The sequence below is a fragment of the Cherax quadricarinatus genome, chromosome 11, assembly GCF_038502225.1.
Source record: "Cherax quadricarinatus isolate ZL_2023a chromosome 11, ASM3850222v1, whole genome shotgun sequence".
NCBI lineage: Eukaryota > Metazoa > Arthropoda > Malacostraca > Decapoda > Parastacidae > Cherax > Cherax quadricarinatus.
The window spans coordinates 12,842,953-12,865,452 of NC_091302.1; the positions used below are offsets into that span (position 1 = coordinate 12,842,953).

General features: G+C 39.8%; 2 protein-coding genes across 5 annotated transcripts in view; one reads left to right on the top strand and one right to left on the bottom strand.

The window, feature by feature from the left end:
- The window catches only part of LOC128687701 (zwei Ig domain protein zig-8-like), a 113,969-nt gene that overhangs the window by 39,829 nt on the left and 51,640 nt on the right, over window positions 1-22,500 (top strand). The window lies entirely within an intron of this gene.
- On the bottom strand, window positions 2,908-14,225 carry LOC128687700 (facilitated trehalose transporter Tret1). 4 transcript variants are annotated; one of them, XM_053775298.2, is made up of 7 exons: window positions 14,171-14,225; window positions 13,925-14,044; window positions 6,823-6,942; window positions 6,605-6,728; window positions 6,304-6,477; window positions 4,361-4,495; window positions 2,908-3,845 (listed from the first exon to the last, which is right to left on the bottom strand). In XM_053775298.2, exons 2-7 carry the CDS (start codon window positions 14,021-14,023, stop codon window positions 3,043-3,045), a joined length of 1,455 nt encoding a protein of 484 aa, XP_053631273.1. In that variant the 5' UTR covers window positions 14,024-14,044; window positions 14,171-14,225; the 3' UTR covers window positions 2,908-3,042. The 4 variants fall into 4 exon arrangements, with proteins under 4 accessions (XP_053631273.1, XP_069940057.1, XP_069940058.1 ...); XM_070083956.1 differs by lacking the exon at window positions 6,823-6,942; XM_070083957.1 differs by lacking the exon at window positions 6,304-6,477.

Sequence of the window (22,500 nt, forward strand, 5' to 3'; positions counted from 1 at the left end):
TAACAACTGCTACCCTTCAAGGCTAAGATACTGTGACAACGGCTACACTTTAAAGCTAAAATACTGTAACAACTGCTACCCTTCAAGGCTAAGATACTGTGACAACAGCTACACTTTAAAGCTAAAATACTGTAACAACTGCTACTCTTCAAAGCTAAGATACTGTAACAACTGCTACCCTTCAAGGCTAAGATACTGTGACAACAGCTACACTTTAAGGCTAAAATACTGTAACAACTGCTACCCTTCAAGGCTAAGATACTGTAACAACCGCTACCCTTCAAGGCTAAGATACTGTAACAACCGCTACTCTTGAAGGCTAAGATACTGTAACAACTGCTACCCTTCAAGGCTAAGATACTGTAACAACTACTACCCTTCAAGGCTAAGATACTGTAACAACTGCCACCCTTCAAGGCTAAGATACTGTAACAACTGCTACCCTTCAAGGCTAAGATACTGTAACAACTGCCACCCTTCAAGGCTAAGATACTGTAACAACTGCCACCCTTCAAGGCTAAGATACTGTAACAACTGCTACCCTTCAAGGCTAAGATACTGTAACAACCACTACTCTTCAAGGCTAAGATACTGTAACAACTGCTACCTTTCAAGGTTAAGATACTGTAACAACAGCTACCCTTCAAGGCTAAGATACTGTAACAACTGCCACCCTTCAAAGCTAAGATACTGTTCAACTGCCACCCTTCAAGGCTAAGATACTGTAACAACTGCTACCCTTCAAGGCTAAGATACTGTAACAACCACTACTCTTCAAGGCTAAGATACTGCAACAACTGCTACCCTTCAAGGCTAAGATACTGTAACAACTGCCACCCTTCAAAGCTAAGATACTGTAACAATTGCTACACTTCAAGGCTAAGATACTGTAACAACTGCCACCCTTCAAGGTTAAGATTCTCTAACAATTGCTACCCTTCAAGGCTAAGATACTGTGACAACAGCTACACTTTAAGGCTAAAATACTGTAACAACTGCTACCCTTCAAGGCTAAGATACTGTAACAACTGCTATCCTTCAAGGCTAAGATACTGTAACAGCCGCTACTCTTCAAGGCTAAGATACTGTAACAACTGCTACCCTTCAAGGCTAAGATACTGTAACAACCACTAGTCTTCAAAGCTAACATACTGTAACAACTGCCACCCTTCAAGGCTAAGATACTCTAACAATTGCTACCCTTCAAGGCTAAGATACTGTAACAACAGCTACCCTTCAAGGCTAAGATACTGTAACAACTACCACCCTTCAAGGTTAAGATACTCTAACAATTGCTACCCTTCAAGGCTAAGATACTCTAACAATTGCTTCCCTTCAAGGCTAAGATACTCTAACAATTGCTACCCTTCAAGGCTAAGATACTGTAACAACAGCTAAACTTCAAGGCTAAGATACTGTAACAACAGCTAAACTTCAAGGCTTAAATGTGACAACAGTAACCTACAATCTTAAAACATTTTCTGCTTTAATAATTACCATGCTTTTTTTATTACTCACACTGAGAGCTGAAGATCCTTCAGTTCATATACAGTGAAAAGACTTTCTCCTAGTGTATATACATTGAGAGCTGTGTTTCTCTCAGTAAATATATATATACTGTTATGTGTTTTTCTCCGTGTACGTACACTAAGAAGTGTATTTCTGAAAGGAGTTTCTCTCAAAGTATATAAAGTGAGTGTTTACATTAATCACTATTTTGGGGTTTAGAGTATTTTTGACTTGTGATATGCAGATGACATGTACTCTTAATGGCTCTCGTGTAATAAATAGACTTTAAATTCCATTAACTAACGAACAAGTCCTAATGACCCTCGTGTAGTAGGTAAGCTTTAAACCTCCTTAGCACCCACCCAGCGTTAATGACTCGTGTAGAAGATACGTATTAATCCTCATTAACCAGTCAAAGCTAGATTATTACTTCTTTGCAGCCCATCACCGAGAGCCTTTAAAGTACACCAAGGCTGAAAATTTAAATCCGATTAGAAGAGGAATTTTCTAGTTATCGCAAAGATTCAAGCGATTCCTAGTTTTTAGCTTGTTTTGTGTATTAAAAGAAATCCAGCACAGGAACAGCTCTGCCAAAAGCTAAACTTGCAGTTAACTGAATTATCGTTTATTACAAATTCAACTTTTGAATCAGTTTTAAGACGAATTAGCCAACTTTTTGAATGATTCCTGATTATTAAAGTAATTTAATATCTCAGACTGTTGGTTGGTTGACTGGGATTAATCTCGCTAAGGTAACTACTACTTCCAGTAATTGATCATTCCAATCGGCGTCTAACAACTCTCAAAATTAATTAAAAGATGCAAAAGATGTCACTGATTAAGGTGTTCTGCTCTACAAGATATATGAATGTAATTCCCTATTTGTAAATACCCATTTGTAGCTACAAGAGCAGAGCTCTGCTCGTAGCGTGCTATCTTCATTAATTTATTCTTCATGTAATTTGTTTAAATTTACAATGGTGCTCTAACAATTTGCTGCATGTGAGCAAAGATGGGACTACGGTTGATACAGAATACTCATGGCAGGATTTCTATCATCAGTCAACGAGGTATATGTAATATAGCTACTAGAATCTATTTGATTAACAGGGTTTAAAGTCTTTCTACTTCACGAGGATCATTAAGGTTGCACGTAAAGAGTGAACTCACAGTATAAAAGCGCTGGGAAAAAAATATGTTTTGAGGTATATATTCTCGTTATCTGTCGAGGTGGCAGTCATATAGCCTAGCCATGGAGAAGTCATACAGCCTAGCTATGCATCAGTCATGGAAAAGTCATATAACTTAGCCATAGAGCAGTCACATAGCCTAGCCAAAGTGAAGCTATATAGCCTTGCCACTTTTAGCAGTTAACTGCATTCGCTATTAATAAAATAATTCATCTGATAAAATATTATCTTCAATATTCATTTAACAAAATACTGAAAGAAGTACGCATAGACTGAAAATATACCAATTTTAACATTTATCTAAAAGATAATTATATCAACATATATATAATGTTGTGAAAGGTTATTGTTGTTTACTCTTTGCAGCCTCTTGATAAAGTTGGTCCATCTGGGCAGCCGACTGATGGAGAGTCTCGGGCATGGAGTGGTGGATAAGAATGGTACTGATGCCCGTCATGACAGCGTACCCCAGGAAGGTGTTGTGGGCACCCAGGGAAGATATACTCCAGGAGAATGTCTTGGTAATAAGGAAAGCAGATGCCCAGTTGATGGCTACCACCACAGCTGAAGCCTTGCCCCGCACTCGGCTGGGCATCCCTTCAACTACGAATACCCAGGGTATAATCCTCCAACCTAGTGAAGATCCGACTATGTAAGCCAGGAGAGCTATAACAGGCACGAAGCTCATGTTTTTGGCTATTGCAGAAATGTAACCTCCTGTGCTCTGAGCCCAGAAAAACAGCGACAGCGTGAGGAGAGAGCACACTATGATAGCCGCTGACACGAGAAGAAGATAGCGCCTTCTACATTTAGACATATAGTAAAGGCTCAGGAAAGTACACAGGAAATTGACAATGCCTAGCAACATTGACGAGGAGCTGCTGTCCCTACCACTTTGCTCACTGTCTAGGATACTGGAAGCAAAGGCGACAACTGCAGTGTAACCCGTGGTTTGTTGAGCCAACATGAGTGCAGCTGCAACACTGAGGGGCCATAAGTTGGGCGACTGAATTATCTCCCACATACTTACATGAGAACTTTTCTCACTAGCAATGCATTTCTTACTGATCTCCTCCTGCTCCTTCACAGCCAGCTGTGCTGTGTGTCTCAACTGTCGCAAGGCACTCAAAGACGCCTCCCTATTGCCTGTAACATGAGAAACATTGTATGGAAATGTTGTTTCACTTCAATTCTATTTAATTTGGGGAGAAAAAATGTCCATAATTTAATATAAAAAATTAATGAACCCGAAGTAGAGGTAAATGATAAGGATGTGTTACGATATCTACTCTTACGTCAATAATAAAGTTTAAGTCTTGCATCATAAGTGTAAGTATAACTTCCTAATATAATGTCATAAGAATATAAGTCTCCATTCTGTTGCTTCAGCTTCACATTGTTCCAAACTGTGGAGCAGAACTCTTATCCAGGCTGAGAGACTGACCACCTCAAAACTGTCTTCTAAGGTGATGAACGGATTACACCGTCTTTACATCTCTACTGCTTCTACTGCCTCTGTATTCGCCTGAGGAATCCTACTGTGTAGGCGAAACGTTTCTAAATAAAAATAAATAACTGTTGCACATGTGTCTTACTTATCAAGTCACATGTCATGAGTCTAACATTGGAGTGTCACCTACAATCATCGGAGTGTCACCTACCTGTACGTGTCAGGTAGTAGGGTGTCTCGGGTAGAGGATAGAGGAGAGGTAGCACAGGAAGGCAGAGTGCTGCTGCCAACCATGCTAGACCCCTCCATGAGAGGTACTGACCACCAGAGAAGCTCACCAACAGACCTGCAACAAACGATTTTTTTAACATACCAGTTGTCTCTTAAAGTAAGGGTAACCTAAAAAAGGAAACATTCACCATTATTCAAACAACAGTTGGTTTTCCAGAAGTGTACAGACATCACAGTTCAAATGACCCTCTGAACTGTTGTATCTTCACTTCTCCTTCAGAGTGCAGGCTGTACTTCATCCCTCCAAGACCTCCTGTTCAACTAACCTGTTTTCCTGAGTCTCTTTATGAATGTTGCCCTGCCTACAGTCTAAGAGCATATCAGATCCCTACAAATCAGTTGTTTCCATTCACTCCGATCTAACACACACACACACGCCTGCTGCATCCTAACACCCCTACTACTTAAAGCCTATTTCCTTCCCTCTAATTCTTTCTAGTTGACCCCCTACCCTTCCTTTCACCTATTCTGCTCCATCCTCTCTAAATGCCCAAGCAAATCTTCTTAACACACTGAAAACACATTATATGATCACCAATTCAGAGCTTTCCAGCACGTTTACAACACCCTTTATAGTCACAGTGTCAGGTGCTATCCCGCCAACAGGCTTTCTGAACCCCGGCTCTTGAAACTGGCCTTAGCTCTCTGTAATGTAAAGGTGAACTGAGGTTTCTAAACTGAAACGCAATTCAGATGCAATGAAACTGATCTTTTCTTCACATACTGCAACTGTAAATATTGAAATGAGAACTGCGACCCTTGAGAGAGGCATAGATTGTTTTTGAAGGACCTGCGGATATTACGATACATTGTCCATGATTTTGAGCAACTGCTATAGTGTTACTCATACATCACCTGCACGAGTGTGTTACTGCAACAGCACCTGCAGGAGATTGTTACCGCCACAACACCTGCAGGAGTGATACTGTAACAGCACCTGCAGGAGGGTGTTACTGTCATAACACCTGCACGAGGGCTTTACTGTAACAGCACCTGCACGAGGATGTTACTGTAACAGCACCTGTACGAGAGTGTTACTGACATAACACCTGCAGGAAGGTGTTACTGTAACAGTACCTGCAGGAGGGTGTTACTCTCACAACACCTGCATGAGGGTGTTTCTCTCACAACACCTGCAGGAGGGTGTTACTGTAACATCACCTGCAGGAGGGTGTTACTGTCACAACATCTACAGGAGGGCATTACTGACATAACACTTGCAGGAGAGTGTTACTCATACATCACCTGCAGGAGAATGTTACTCTCACAACACCTTCAGGAAATTGTTACTGTCACAACACCTGTTGGAAGGCGTTACTGTCACAATACCTGTAGGAAGGTGTTGCTGTCACACCTGCAGAAAAGTGTTACTTTTATAATACCTACAGGAGTGTTGTACTGTTACAACATCTGCAGGAGGGTGTTATTGTAACAACACCTGCACGAGGGTGTTACTACTGTTACAACACTTGCAGGAAGGTATTACTGTCACAACAACTGCTGGAAGGGATTACTGTCACAGTACCTGAAGGAGGGTGCTACTGTCAGAACACCTGCAGGAGCGTATTACTCTCACAGCACATGCAGGAGAGTTTTACTGTCACAATACCTGCAGGAGAGTGTTAGCATTACAGCACCTGCAGGAGGGTATAACTACTTCAACACCTTCAGGAAGATGTTACTGTCACAATAACTGCAGGAGGGTCTTACTCATACATCACCTGCAGGAGGGTACTGCTGTCACGCCTGCAGAAGAGTGTTAGTGTCAACACCTGTAGAGTGTGTTACTGTCACAATACCTGCAGGACGGTGCTGTTCATATATCACCTGCACGAGGGTGCAGCTTCTTTAAGAGAGTATTACCTAGGTTGGCAGAGAGAGCTGGAATAACAGAGAGTGGACCACGAAGGTCCAGCTGAATGATCTCTGGCATATAGACCACCCGGGCTGTGGTCTGCACTCCCACACACACTCCACTCAACATCCGGCCAGCTAGCACCAAGCCCACGCCTCCGGCCCAAGCTATCATTGCCCACGCTGCGGGGAGTGCCAAATATAAGACGTGATTTACACAGAGCTCTGGAACCTGAAGGAGGTAAACAGGTTCAGGGAAAAATTTGTATGTTGAGCTGGTGAGGTTTTAAGGTGAACCTTTAAGACTTACACAAGACTAAGGGCCAGGTGAGGTGGAGGAGGACAGCCCGGCGGCCCAAACGGTCCACCAGTGGACCAGCAGCAATACTGCCCACGAATGCACATGCAGGCATCACTGCTCCCACCCACGACTCCTGAAACAAACACAAGATAAGATGAATACGTCAGCACTCATCAGTCAACGTTAACTGAAACACAAGACTAAGCTGCTTGTGAGTCTTGACTGACCTGCTCATGGGTGATGGAAAAGTGTGGGTCGTTCCTCATGGATGGCAGAGCCGGGGAGGTGTAGCCCATAGCCAAGAGAGATACCAGCGAACCCACGCCCACCGCACCCACGCCCATCACCTGAAATACACCTCTCATACACTTTCTCGCCCATCACTTCAAACACTACACACAGTGTCTCTAAACTGAAGCAACACCTGTGCCACAAAAAAAAGGTGTATCATACAACAAAAAACGTGTATGACACAATAAAATACGTATATGACACAATAAAATATGTATATGACAGTAAAATATGTGTATGACAGTAAAGTACTTGTATGACAATATAATAGGTGTATGACGCAATAAAATTTATGAATGACAATAAAATATATGTTTTATACAATAAAATTCGTGTATGGCACAATACAATACGTGTATGACACGCGATCCAGTTGTACGATAGCGGTATTATAAACCATAGAACGGGTGGGGTTTGAACCCATGGCAAGTGAGTCTTAAAACTCACAGTCCAGTGCGTTAACACACTGGCCTGTGCACAGTTTTTGGACTCACTTGCAATGAGTTCAAACCCCACCCGTTCCGTGATCTCTTTTTTCAATCGCATTATTACGATTTTTACGAGTTATGAAAGCTGCTTTATGTGACCAGGTAAATGTATCTCTCGGACTTGGTCTTTTTGTAACCAGACTTTGTCGTCAATACAAAGAAAGGCTAAGAAGACTCGAGAATATGGCAGGGTTCCACGTCAGAAATGGTGATAATGTCACAGTTGTAAGAATGGTGTGGGTTGACTACGTTACAGCTCTCTGAATTTTTCAGATGCCCAAAATAACGCATTAACGGCTGAGTAAAATTCAGAAGCAAGCGATGAGGATCATCCTAGAATGCCCATTAGAATGCCACTAATATTAACTATTATTCGGAAATAAGTATATTCCTAGCCTAAGAGATCGTGTTACTGAAAAAAAAATTAGGTTGAGGCACTGATTAACTCGTCTTCCTCTGTTTTCTATACACATTTCTACAGTCTTCAGATTGTGTCCATATAGTGTATTGATAAAGTCAATGGATGGCAAAACGTCTACACATAAAGATACCCAGATGTTACACATGAGTTTAATTTTTCAAACCTATTGTGATACACTGAAGCCTTCCGAACTCTTTTCTGTACTGAGGAGTAAGGAAACAGTTGGTGCTGCTGAGACAAAGACTTTAGAGACATGTTATTTGTAAAACCTTCCTGTTTTAAGCTTCAGGGTACTGTGTCACCTTGTTTGATCTCCAAATAAGTCTTGTTCTTTTACTAGACACAACAACTTATGTCAAGTATGATAACAATAACTATTCCCTACACCAAAGGGATCTCTCTCCTCCCATATTCCACCCTAAAATACTTGATTGGTTCGTGATTCAAGCCTAGTCTTGAAGCCTGACATGATCCTTTAAGTCGTGCAGGGAGTCGAGTCAATGAACACTCTCTCTCCTAAACTGTTTACAGTTATAGCTCCCTCTATCAACCCTATTTAGAAATTTGGGATCGCTTACCTGGGCTTTCATCCTTAAAACCGGTTGACTGATTGGTTACTTAGGCTTAAGCCTATCGACACACGAGGGACTTAATATTAAGGACGCATGTTACATGTCAGAAATTCTTATTCCCAAAGATGGGACTATTATCACCAAGTTAGGTGAATTCTTAGTGTATGCATACTGACATACATACCCCTCCACGTGTACATACACGTACTCTCAGTGTACAGATATATACAAAGTGCCTCAAAATTGTATGGTTCCTTATACTTTAATTACTCAAACGTGTCCAAGCATCCAGCTTGAAATCTTAATAGCAGGTTTCCTAACTTCAAAACATAATGAATAACTATTGTCATTACCTTGTAGGAATATACAATTATAAAAAATCTGTAAAATTGTCATATTGTAAAGTAAAGATATTTTCATTCTGCAGGATTGTAACATAATTGTATGAGAAGACAAACAGAGGTATGTTAGAATTGTAAATGTTAATGTTCCTTCTCACTTATGAGGGGAACCTTATGATGAGGTTTAAGTACTTCCTGTAGATGAATGGTTCAGAGAACCGACACGTTCATAAATTAGACACATGTGCAACTCTTGGGTATCTTTATTGAGGAAACGTTTCGCCACACAGTGGCTTCGTCAGTTCATACAAAGGAGAATCTTGAAGAACATGAGGAGAATGAGGTAATCAGTCCCTCAACCTTGAGTCGATGTGGTCAGTCCATCAATCTGTATCTAAGTTATGACTTAACAATGGCCAAAGGATGGACCCAAACGTTGACATAAGTTTCTGCACTAAGTAAGGGAGTTAGGACGAATTGTTCCAATTACGGTATTGCAACTTTATATTCTTTAATGGAGTAAGGTTCACCTTCTGTGGTCTCCCTCACACATTAACCTACAAATATACGATAGATATACAAAGTTGGTAAATGTTTCTGTCTTCAAGGAAGGACTCTATTGCATCTTTGGGTTCAAGATCTATCCAAATTCACACATTATCAACAGACTTTACATAACCTGTATTTAGAGGCCTCAGTAGAAAAATACAGAAGTATTGAACCACGTCTCTCACCAACATCTGTGTCTCGCACAAACTAGCTAAATATCCTAACCTAAAGCAAATAACTCACCCTCTGTAACCTGCTTGGTCAACAGAGCACTTATGATGAGTCACTTGCACTATTGTGCTTCTCTAATGTTTTGCTTTATTGCAATGTTATTCAACTCTTTACTGTTGTAACTGAGCTTAATTCTCTCGTAAACAGCTGATTAATACTGTAATTTGCTTACTTAATGGTAAGTTGCGGTACAGCTCCTGAACCCGTTATGTGGTTCTGTAATATCTTGATTACCTATTTACCACCCACAAGGTGAGTATGGGGTGACTACTAACCACAGTATGGATATGGTACTACACTGACACAGTATAGGTATGGTGCTTCACTGACACAGTATTGGTATGGTGCTACATTGACACCCACAGTATTCGTATTGTGCTTCACTGACAACAACAGTATTGGTATGCTGCTTCACTGACACCAACAGCATGGGTATGGTGCTACATTGACACAGTATGGGCATGGTGCTTCACTGACGCCCACAGTATGGATATGGTGCTACACTGGCACCCACAACATGGGACAGGCCTCAGCACCCACAACATGGGACAGACCTCAGCACAAGCACTTAGCAGTCTCTGAGTAAACACTTTCGCTTCTTTACCTTGTTATTGTCACCTGAGACTAAACATTATGCTCAGTCATATCTTTCTTCATGTTCATGCTTGAACACCCTCTAAACCCTCATCATTAGTCATCAACAACCGTCATTAATCATCATCAGTCAAAGTCAATCATCATCAATCATCATCGGTCATCGTCAGTCATCATCAGTCATCATCAGTCATCGTCAATCATCATCAGTCATCGTCAATCATCATTAGTCATCTTCAGTCATCATGAATCATCATCAGTCATCATCAGTCATCGTCAATCATCATCAGTCATCATCAGTCATCATCAATCATCTTCAGTCATCATCAGTCATCATCAGTCATCGTCAATCATCATCAGTCATCATCAGCCATCGTCAATCATCATCAGTCATTGTCAATCATCATCAGTCATCATCGGTCATCGTCAATCATCATCAGTCATCATCAGTCATCATCAGTCATCATAGGTCATCGTCAATCATCATCATTCATCATCGGTCATCGTCAATCATCATCAGTCATCGTCAATCATCATCAGTCGTCTTCAGTCATTATCAGTCTTCGTCAATCATCATCAGTCATCATCAGTCATCATCAATCATCATCAGTCATCATCAGTCATCGTCAATCATCATCAGTCATCGTCAATCATCATCAGTCATCATCGGTCATCGTCAATCATCATCAGTCATCGTCAATCATCATCAGTCATCTTCAGTCATTATCAATCATCATCAGTCATCATCAGTCATCGTCAATCATCATCAGTCATCGTCAATCATCATCAGTCATCATCAGTCATTATCAGTCATCGTCAATCATCATCAGTCATCGTCAATCATCATCAGTCATCATCAGTCATCATTAATCATCATCAGTCATCATCAGTCATCGTCAATCATCATCAGTCATCGTCAATCATCATTAGTCATCTTCAGTCATCATGAATCATCATCAGTCATCATCAGCCATCGTCAATCATCATCAATCATTGTCAATCATCATCAGTCATCATCGGTCATCGTCAATCATCATCAGTCATCATCAGTCATCATCGGTCATCGTCAATCATCATCAGTCATCATCGGTCATCGTCAATCATCATCAGTCATCGTCAATCATCATCAGTCATCTTCAGTCATTATCAGTCTTCGTCAATCATCATCAGTCATCGTCAATCATCATCAGTCATCATCAGTCATCATCACTCATCATCAGTCATCATCAGTCATCGTCAATCATCATCAGTCATCGTCAATCATCATCAGTCATCATCGGTCATCGTCAATCATCATCAGTCATCGTCAATCATCATCAGTCATCTTCAGTCATTATCAGTCTTCGTCAATCATCATCAGTCATCATCAGTCATTATCAATCATCATCAGTCATCATCAGTCATCGTCAATCATCATCAGTCATCGTCAATCATCATCAGTCATCATCAGTCATTATCAGTCATCGTCAATCATCATCAGTAATCGTCAATCATCATCAGTCATCATCAGTCATCATTAATCATCATCAGTCATCATCAGTCATCGTCAATCATCATCAGTCATCGTCAATCATCATCAGTCATCATCAGTCATTATCAGTCATCGTCAATCATCATCAGTCATCGTCAATCATCATCAGGCATCATCAGTCATCATTAATCATCATCAGTCATCGTCAATCATCATCAGTCATCGTCAATCAACATCAGTCATCTTCAGTCATCATCAGTCATCGTCAATCATCGTCAGTCATCGTCAATCGTCATTAGTCATCGTCAATCATCAGTCATCATCAGTCATCATCAGTCATCATCGGTCATCGTCAATCATCATCAGTCATCATCAGTCGTCGTCAATCATCATCAGTCATCGTCAATCATCATCAGTCATCTTCAGCCATTATCAGTCTTCGTCAATCATCATCAGTCATCGTCAATCATCATCAGTCATCATCAGTCATCATCAATCATCATCAGTCATCATCAGTCATCGTCAATCATCATCAGTCATCGTCAATCATCATCAGTCATCATCAGTCATTATCAGTCATCGTCAATCATCATCAGTCATCGTCAATCATCATCAGTCATCATCAGTCATCATTAATCATCATCAGTCATCATCAGTCATCGTCAATCATCATCAGTCATCGTCAATCATCATCAGTCATCATCAGTCATTATCAGTCATCGTCAATCATCATCAGTCATCGTCAATCATCATCAGTCATCATCAGTCATCATTAATCATCATCAGTCATCATCAGTCATCGTCAATCATCATCAGTCATCGTCAATCATCATCAGTCATCTTCAGTCATCATCAGTCATCGTCAATCATCGTTAGTCATCGTCAATCATCATCAGTCATCGTCAATCATCAGTCATCATCAGTCATCATCAATCATCATTAGTCATCATCGGTCATCGTCAATCATCATCAGTCATCGTCAGTAATCATCAGTCATCATCAGTCATCATCAGTCATCGTCAATCATCATCAGTCATCGTCAATCATCATCAGTCATCATCAGTCATCATCAGTCATCATCAGTCATCATCAGTCATCGTCAATCATCATCAGTCATCGTCAATCATCATCAGTCATCATCAGTCATCATCAGTCATCGTCAATCATCATCAGTCATCGTCAATCATCATCAGTCATCGTCAACCATCATCAGTCATCATCAGACATCATCAGTCATCATCAGTCATCGTCAATCATCATCAGTCATCGTCAATCATCATCAGTCATCATCAGTCATCATCAGTCATCGTCAATCATCATCAGTCATCGTTAATCATCATCAGTCATCGTCAATCATCATCAGTCATCGTCAATCATCATCAGTCATCGTTAATCATCATCAGTCATCATCAGTCATCATCAGTCATCGTCACTCATCATCAGTCATCATCAGTCATCATGACAAATTATTTTCCACTTAATCCTGGATATTTGTCAAATTATTAAAGTTTTAAGATGGGAAATAAAAGTAAATATTTATAAAGTGAACACAAAAATAAATAAACTGATCAAGAAAAATCACTAAACTGATGAAGAAAAATCACTAAACTGATCAAGAAAATCACTAAATTGATGACATAAATCATTCAATCGATCATATAAGGCACTTAACTGATCACAAAAATCACTAAGCTGAACAAAAAAATATTTAGCTACAAATGTTTTCTTTTTAAAAATCACTATAATTTTCTATCCTAGAAGGAACTATGAACATTACAATAACTGGTGAGGTACAACTATTACATACATTACAAAGTACATGTAATTATGTAAAAAAAAATTGGTTGGCTTGGAGTGTTTAGTACGTTATATCAACATCTCTCTAGGCCAGTTGAAACCTGACGTTATAAGCCACAAAGATCGTTTTTGTTATTTTTCTTAAATTTAAATAGTACAGAGCTCCTGAACCCTTTGAGGATGTTGAGCTAAAGCTGCTGACTCAGTTCTAGCTACTGGGCCTGATTCAAATATGGATGAACCTCTGAAGTGTTGAACTGCAGCTCCTGGTCTTTCTAAGGGTTTGAGAGTTCTTTAAAGGGTTGCGTTTTAGCTTTAAAGAAGCACGAGGTGCAGTTCCTGGTTCCGCTGAAGAGGCAGAGCTCCACTTCTCATTTAGCCTTTTTACGAGGTTGAGGTGCAGCTACTGGACCTGTTGACGGATGTATTTCCACGCATGGTGCAGCTACAGTTCAACTTTAGCTCCTGGGCTAGACACACACTCCCACACCCTTTCAACATACTCCAAGATCCTACGACTCACACTGGCAGTTCTTAAAACACACAAGATTAATTTTTCCTGCATAAGACTCACCTGGTATATAACATGGCTCTGAAACAGACCACTCCGAGCCTGGGACTGACTATCCATCAACTCTTCTGGTTCCTTCAATTTATCAACTGGATCTTGCATTCTCCGAATTGAGTCTTCAACCTGTATAATTTACAAATTAACTACATAGAGATATAAGGACGTCATATAATACATTAACTGTATAGAGATATAATGACGTCATCTAATATATAAACTGTATATAGAGATATAAGGACGTCAGCTAACACAGTAATTGTATATTGTGATATATGGAGGAGGCTGTATCCTGGCTCACTGTTAGACTCACACTGATCGTCCAGTCATGAAGGTGTTGCCACGCTGGTGTTGCCACTTTTAAGAATCAAAATTGCCAGTTTGAGTCTATGTAAAAGAAATGAGGAGAATTGGAAAACATCTTCGATTGAAGTTCTTGGTAGGTAATATTTTGAATGAATTTTAAAGTGTGACAGTATATGAGAGGAAAATCATGTGGTATGAGGGTGCAGGAGAGGATAATCATGCTGTGTATGAGAGAATAATTATGCTGAGTGATGGTGTATGAGAGGGAAACCATCCTGATCGATTTCAAACCTGAGAAAGAGATATATTTTCTTTTCTTACAATTACTGGTGTAAAGTGGCCATATTGATATTTAGGTTTTTTTTGTGATTCAATAACTGACTGCTCATCTGTGACTGGATGAGAATAAATTCAAATTAGTATAAATAAATATTTTTTTATTCCTTCTTTGCTAATGGACCCAGAGTAGAGTTTCACTACTATCTGTCTTCCTGATCTATGTGGAAGAAAGAGGGAGCAGAGTGGCCCAACAACAACTAAAACCTCACTGGCTAAATGTTTTCAAGTCTGATATATGTTACAAATTTGGTATACGTTTCAAGTCTGGTGTATATATCAAGTCTGGTATATGTTTCAAGTCTGGTGTATGTTTTATGTCTGGTGTATGTTTCAAATCTGGTGTATGTTTCAAATCTGGTGTATGTTTCAAATCTGGTATATGTTTCAAATCTGGTGTATATTTCAAGTCTGGTGTATGTTTCAAGTCTGTTGTATGTTTCAAGTCTGTTGTACGTTTCAAGTCTGGTGTATGTATCAAGTCTGGTGTATGTATCAAGTCTGATGTATGTTTCAAGTCTGGTGTATGTTTTATGTCTGGTGTATGTTTCAAGTTTGGTGTATGTTTTATGTCTGGTGTATGTTTCAAGTCTGGTGTATGTTTTATGTCTGGTGTATGTATCAAGTCTGGTGTATGTTTCAATTCTGGTAAATCATTTCTAGGGAAGAGTTATATTTCATTGTTGCCAACCAATTATTGCAAATGTCTTTCCTAGATGATATTGCTTTGATATTTTGGCGGCGTTGTACCATCTGTGAAGTAAAATCTGAACAAAAGTCAAAGTGTGCAACTCTCAGCAAGTACAAGGAGGACAAAGTCCAAACTTACACTTGGTTGTTGCTGCCCTCGAGACGCACGTGCTGTTGGTGTCATCAAGTTGCCAGTTGAACTTCAAGACACCTTGAGTGCTTATTAACTATTAGTAAGAAAAGGTAAATAAAACATAAATTGCCTTTAAAGGCTCCAAGAGGAAAAGCCGGTGCAAGTAACCACATGTCAAGTATCCCATATTGGACATTGCTTGAGCCGGAGATCAAGCGTTATTAACCCATAATCCTCTTGTCTGTCTTGTGAACAAAGTCAAGTGACTTGGAGACCTCTTCACGAATTCCAGAAAGTTGCCTTACTGAATATGTCGGCAACAAAATGTAGATCCTTAAAGAATAACAAATTACAATTCTGTGACTGAAATAATACGCAGATAACACGCACATAGGAGAAAAAAAAAACTTGTGTTGATCCTGTAAGATGCAAAAATACTGAAGAAACTCGCCGTTAGGAACCTTGTTGCCAGTAATCTTAAATATCATGTGATGTGACTAGTAGTATTTCTAAAGCATTAACGAGCGAGTATGTCACGGGGAGAGGGAATATATAGAACAACTGATGAGGCGCTTGTAGCCATGTATTGACGTCATCGAGAAAAATGTGTTTTAATGAAGACTCTGCATGAAGAATTATATTGATGAAAGGAACAATTGTGGCACTTCGGAGACATAAGTCGAAAAAAAAAAAAAAAAAAAAATAATAATAATAATAATAATAATAATAATAATAATAATAATAACAATAACAATAATAATACTAATAATATCTTTATTTCTACAAGTACATGTACATGGTATATAGGCCTAGCTGACATCAATGGCATATTGCTACATAAAAAGTCCCTTGTTATGCACAGCATTTCGGGCAAATTAGGTCAATTTTGTCCCAGGATGCGACTCACACCAGTTCACTAACACCCAAGTACTTATTTTACTGATGGGTAAACAGGGACAGCAGGTGTCTTAAGGAAACACGTCCTAATGTTTCCACTCGTACCGGGGATCGAACCACGGACCTCAGTGTGTGAGCTGAGTGCGCTAGCAATCGAGCTATGGGACTCCTCTTAATATTTTCTATCATTTTACTCACCACTGTTGGTTTATACTTTTTTTTTTGGGGGGGGGGAGGGGAGAGGATTCATTGTGCATATAAGAACATAAGAACATAAGAAAGGAGGAACACTGCAGCAGGCCTGTTGGCCCATACTAGGCAGGTCCTTTACAATTCATCCCACTAACAAACATTTGCCCAACCCAATTTTCAATGCCACCCAAGAAACAAGCTCCGATGTGCAAGTCCCACTCAAATCCAACCCCTCCCACTCATGTACTTATCCAACCTAAATTTGAAACTACCCAAAGTCCCAGCCTCAATAACCCAACTAGGTAGACTGTTCCACTCATCAACTACCCTATTTCCAAACCAATGCTTTCCTATGTCCTTTCTAAATCTAAACTTATCTAATTTAAATCCATGTGAGTGCTGTTTTCTATTTCAAGGACCGAGTGTTGGTTTTTATGCCCTATACTCATGAAATTTCATTCAGTTTGAGAATTTTAAGCATATGTAGATGATATTCTTTTCTTTCGGCGACTGTTTATTGTTTTCATGCGCTATATATCCCACTTTGTCACAGTACCTTAAACCATTAATGAATCTGTGTTTGTGGCTTGTTAACTGTATCTATAAATGTATCAAATGCACACTGCTGGTATTCCTCACTCCCAAGTCTTTCCGAAAGAACCAGTAGAGTTAAACCTAGGATTCAGTCTTCCGTCGCACTATAACTCTGTGTTGCAAGGATCATTGCAGATGCACTTGCACGACCATATATTATATATGATATCATATATATGGTCATTTCTACATCCACAACAAAGAGAAAAATGGACCAGTTGCCCAGTGGGCAGCGTTGGAGCAGCACTGATTTATAACCGGTCCACCGCGACTCGGTTATAAATCGGGCCTCCCGGTGGATCAAGGTCTGATCTACAAGACTGTTTTGCTGGCTGTATGTAGTCCAGCGTACGAACCACAGCCCGGCTGGTCAAGAAGTGATTTTAGGAACTTGTTAAGCTCCGTCTTAAAGAGAGGGAGTGCATTCAAGAGTCAGAGACCATAGTCATACATGAAGCTCTCTCTAAGTGTATTCATCGCGCCTCTACTTTTATTGGAGGTAGTACTCTGCACCGTCTGCTTGGTCTCTTGTTTTCATATGGAGTGATTTCAATGTATCGGTTTGGTACTATTTCCTCTAGGTTTTTCCTGGAGTAAATTATGATGCATCTTTCTCGCCTGGGCTTCAAAGAAGAGATTTCCAGCGTTCCCAGTAGTATTCCAGCCAAGAGAGAACAAATGGCTCAATGTCTCATGAATTGAAAGATCTAGTTATCCAGTCAATCATTTTCCTTGTGGAAGCATAGCAGCATTAATGTGATCCTTAAATGAGAGATATTCTAACATCATCACTCCCATGTCTCGCACATGAAACTATTGCTCCATTGAATAGTTTGAGAGTGTCCTTACTCTTTGTCAGTCTTAGTTCCTCTATTTTTACATAGCACAGTATTTGAAACTTGTTCTTATTGAATGTCATATTGCCTAAAACCTACTGGAAGACTTGATTTGTATCCACTCGAAGATTTGCTGTATCTTCATGGGACGTCAGTCACGCAGAGATTCTGGTGTCATCAGCAAATAATGCTCTGTCGTATATAAGAATGAGTAACAGAAGTGGGGTGAGTACTGAGTCTTGAGGAACAGAGCTTTTCACTGTGGTAGCATCCGACTTTACTCTGTTCACTACTACTCTCTGGGTTCTGTTTGTTAAGGATTTAAATATGCAACTGCCCACTTCACCAGGTATTTCTTTTGTAGTATTTAGTGTACAATAACACCATGGCTACAACTGCCGAAGGCTTTTGCAAAATTAGTGCACACTGCATTAGTATTTAGCTTATCTTTTAGTGCATTGAAGGCAGTGTAGTAATCGTCTATCAACTGCTCTAAACTCATGCTGCCTGGATTGTGCAATTGTTGCGATTCTGTGTGACTGGCAGTCTTACTATTTAGTTGAACACATTCAAAGATTTAAAAATTTTTTGAAACTATCACTAATGGTCGTCAGCTTTTCACGGCTGCCACCTTAGTGTAGTGGAAATAATATAAGTGGTTCGTAATGCCTGTTGGACGACACTTGTGTCCAGGCCCTTCTACAGGGAATTCTGAAGGCCGGAGTTAGGATTGGAGCAGAATAATGGACAGATAGTCAATGACTTTTTTTAAAGACAACCGAGGATAGGCACGCATCAGAAATTGTATAAATGTCAGCAGTGTTTTGCGTCTCATTCATATAAACTCGGATTGGGTCATCGATCTGTAAACTGATGAGCGGCTCACTGAAGACAGCGGACCACTGAACACAGCTGTTTACTGAACACAGTGAACCGCTCAGTCATACTGAAATTTCGATATCTCACTCATTTCCTTATTATCCTCAGTGTATATTCCATTATCTTGCAGTAAAGGCCCAATACTGAATGAGATTTTTTGTTCTGGACTTTGGCTAAGAGAAGAAGTTATTGCGATTACATCTTACTTCGTTTATGTCTCTTTGTTGCCTCTGTCTCACTCAGTTTAAAGTCCGCGTTCTCCATTTTCCTAACCAGAGTTTCTTTCTTTTATAGAGTCTGCTATCTTTTGGTAAAATTTGTTATCCGTCGTCTCCGCTTGTTGAGGGAACGTCTCTGTCTCTGTCTGTCTGTCTGTCTGTCTGTCTGTCTGTCTGTCTGTCTGTCTGTCTATCTGTCTGTCTGTCTGTCTGTCTGTCTGTCTGTCTGTCTGTCTGTCTGTCTGTCTGTCTGTCTGTTTCTCTCTCTCTCTCTCTCTCTCTGTCTCTCTCTCTCTCTCAAGTTTGCATCTTCTCCTCCTCCTCTGTCGTAGAGGTATGTGTCTGGTACATACTACGAGCGTCAGTCAACACATTGTACCGAGGAACTGATTTAGGTCGGTAGTGTTCGCATCGTCTTCACTGTCTGGTTGTTTCCACGATCAGTTGACTTCACTCGATTTTTTTTGGCAAAGATTTAATAAAGACTGTTTCTCCAAACTAGTTGCTGGTACTCTCTCTGTAATTCAAGCTCTTGCTACACTCTTCATCTTAAAGTGTATCAAAGTGAAATTCCCAAGCAACAGTATATGACTGGCCGGGTTCGGTAAGTTTTCAGTACTAGGCTCGGTCTCCTATAACAGTTTCTTGAATGGCTGGGAAGTTGCACCCACTGTTTTATTCACATAAAAACTTAAAAAAAAATCAAATTAATTTTTAGAAACTGGTAGACAAGTAAGCCAGTGAAAGGCATGGGGTCAGATGACCAAAGCTTCAGTGACGGGTCATCATATGACTAAGACCCACATCAGGAAACACTTGTCCTGTTTCCTGACGAATCTTACCTAACCTAACCTATCCTGTTTTATTCTCAAGCACAACAACTAAATTCCGGTTTTCGGTTTTGGCTGCCAAAACGTCAGCTACATCACTAGTGGTTTTCAGTAACTTAGTGTACACGCCAATACTCCCGCATTGTTGGTAAGACACATGTGGGACAGTGTCTTGTTACCTGTTTTTCCGGCCGCATCTAAACACAGTAGTGCCTTCCCAGGAATCCATATTTCCACCTGAAAACTGGCTTTTGTGTAAGTCAGAGCAACATTTGCAAAAATTGCATTTGACTCCGTGAGAAAACCGCTAATAAATTGGCATGTTATTGTTTGTCTACGGTTTGAGACCTCGCTTATTTTTGGACACAGGTGTTAGGTTGCTAGTTGTAAACCAGTGGAATTTAATACCTACAAGACTTTGAATTGCACAAATGTGCAGCATCTGGACGTCTAATCGTGGGTGTCTAATTCTTCATTTTGTCAGTATTATACATATCATAATACAACACGTAAGGATGAGTATGAGAAAAAAAGAGTAGAAGTATAGATACAACTGCAGTATTAACTCAATCCTTTTTTGAAAACGTTTCGCCCACACAGTTATCAAATCAGATCTGTTTCTGACTTGATAAAACCCACAGTGTGGGCGAAACGTAGTCAGTAAAGGATCGTATTATACTGCATTTGTGTCTACTTTTCCATCGTGTCGGTATTTTAAATCATTTATGTCTAGAAAGAAAGATGAAGAGTACTGGGTATAGAGGTGAGTACTGGGTAAGTTAAAGTACTGGGCAAATCAGAGTACTGGGTAAGTCAGAGCACTGGGTAAGTCACAGCACTGAGTAAGTTAGAGAGCTGGGTAAGTCAGAGTACTAGGTAAATCAGAGTACTGGATATGTCAATACTGGAAGGAAGCAGAGTACAGGACTAAGTAGAATTCATAGAGACTAAATTTTGGGGATACTAAGAGATAGTTTAGAAAGACTAGTGAGCAAACTTTAGGACATATTTACTAGAAAACGCTTCGGTCTTGGAATATTGATGACCATACTAAGAGATGCATTACAAACTAAAATGCTTTTCTGACATGAAAATAACGATATTAAAATGTAAACGTCACCTGAGTTGGTTTACCATTTGATTCCTTCTCTTCTTGCCTAGTAGGGTCAGTGAAGCTAAAACCTTGGGAGGCTTCAAATATAGGTGAGATAAATACATGAGTAAGAGGGGTTAGATCTGAGTGGAACTTGCACATGAGTTAATAAAGTTAGCTTATTCCTTGGATAACATTAAAAACGGGTTGGGTAAATATTTTTGTTAATGGATTTGGGTTGGAGAAGGATCTGCTAAGCATAGACCAGTAGGCATGCTGCAGTGTTCCTCCTTTCTTATGTTCTACATTATGGAATAGTGTTATCTATCCCCTTCCCCTAGTGCTTCATGAATGTGAGGCGTTCAGGTTTGATCCTAGGAAGGGAGGAAAATTCAGATTTCTTTGCTCAAGAGCCCTTACAGGCGTGAAGACATATATCTTGACGGACCTTGAAGACAAGAACTGAGTATGTTATCAGCTGCTCATCAACATACAGCAGGCCTATTGGCCCATACTAGGCAAGTCTTCCTCAAACCAAAACCCACTAAGAAAAACATTTGCCCAACTCATTTTCAATGCTACCCACTGAAGATTCTTTACAAAAAGAAATAATCTAAATCTTTTTTTCTTTTTCTTTTTTTTTTTGCTAACTTTAAAAATTACTCTGTTTTAGAAGTTACTTATCTACATAATCAAACACATCAACTAAAATTTGTATCTCTAACAAATAATTCTTTGTTAAATTTACTAGACAATGGCGCCTAAAAACTTGATCCACAGCCTCCAGATCAAATATGATGAATCAGTACACTTCAAAAAAAAAAAAAAAAAAAAATGTGCAGAGTAAGCCAATCCAGCTGCGACATGAATCACTGGATCGACATGGATGGCTGAAGGCATCCTGAATGTCGCCAGCCAAAAGTAGTAAATTTGGAGGCGGAGCAGTCGCCTGGAAAAAGAAAAAGGGTAAACCTGGAAGCAACCGGAAACCCTAAAGATGATTTTCCATACAACTCTGAATTCAAGGAAAACCTCGAGAGAGGATTTTCACAATAAAAGATTAAATTATTTAATGTACAGGGATGCTGAGGGGCTGTAATATCTTCTGGCTGTAATTGTAAGCTCAGTCTGCGTTTCTCAAGCAAACAAAAAGAGACCGAACTAGCATAAATCTTTCGTAACGTAATCAAGTTTAACGTAATGAGACGCTCAGTGGAGGAATAAACTCTGTGATGGAATGGTTTATAAACCTACAAATTGAAGAATGACACACTTGTGCAACACTTATGAATCTTTTTTTACGGAAATGTTTCAGTCCAACACAGAAAAGAACATTGGAAGATAAAGAGGAGAATGAGGTAAGCAATCCCTCAGCTTGGAGTTGATGTGCTCAGTCCATCAATTTCTAGCTCTTATCTTTTCTTAAAGGATGTTGAAAAAGGATTGTTCATAACGCCAGTGACGTGTTACTCTGTTACGTACGATAGTTACACAAGTGCATAGATGAGTATTTTACACGTATTTACATTTATGTACACACGCACACGAATATTTATTCATATGCACATTGTATGGGAT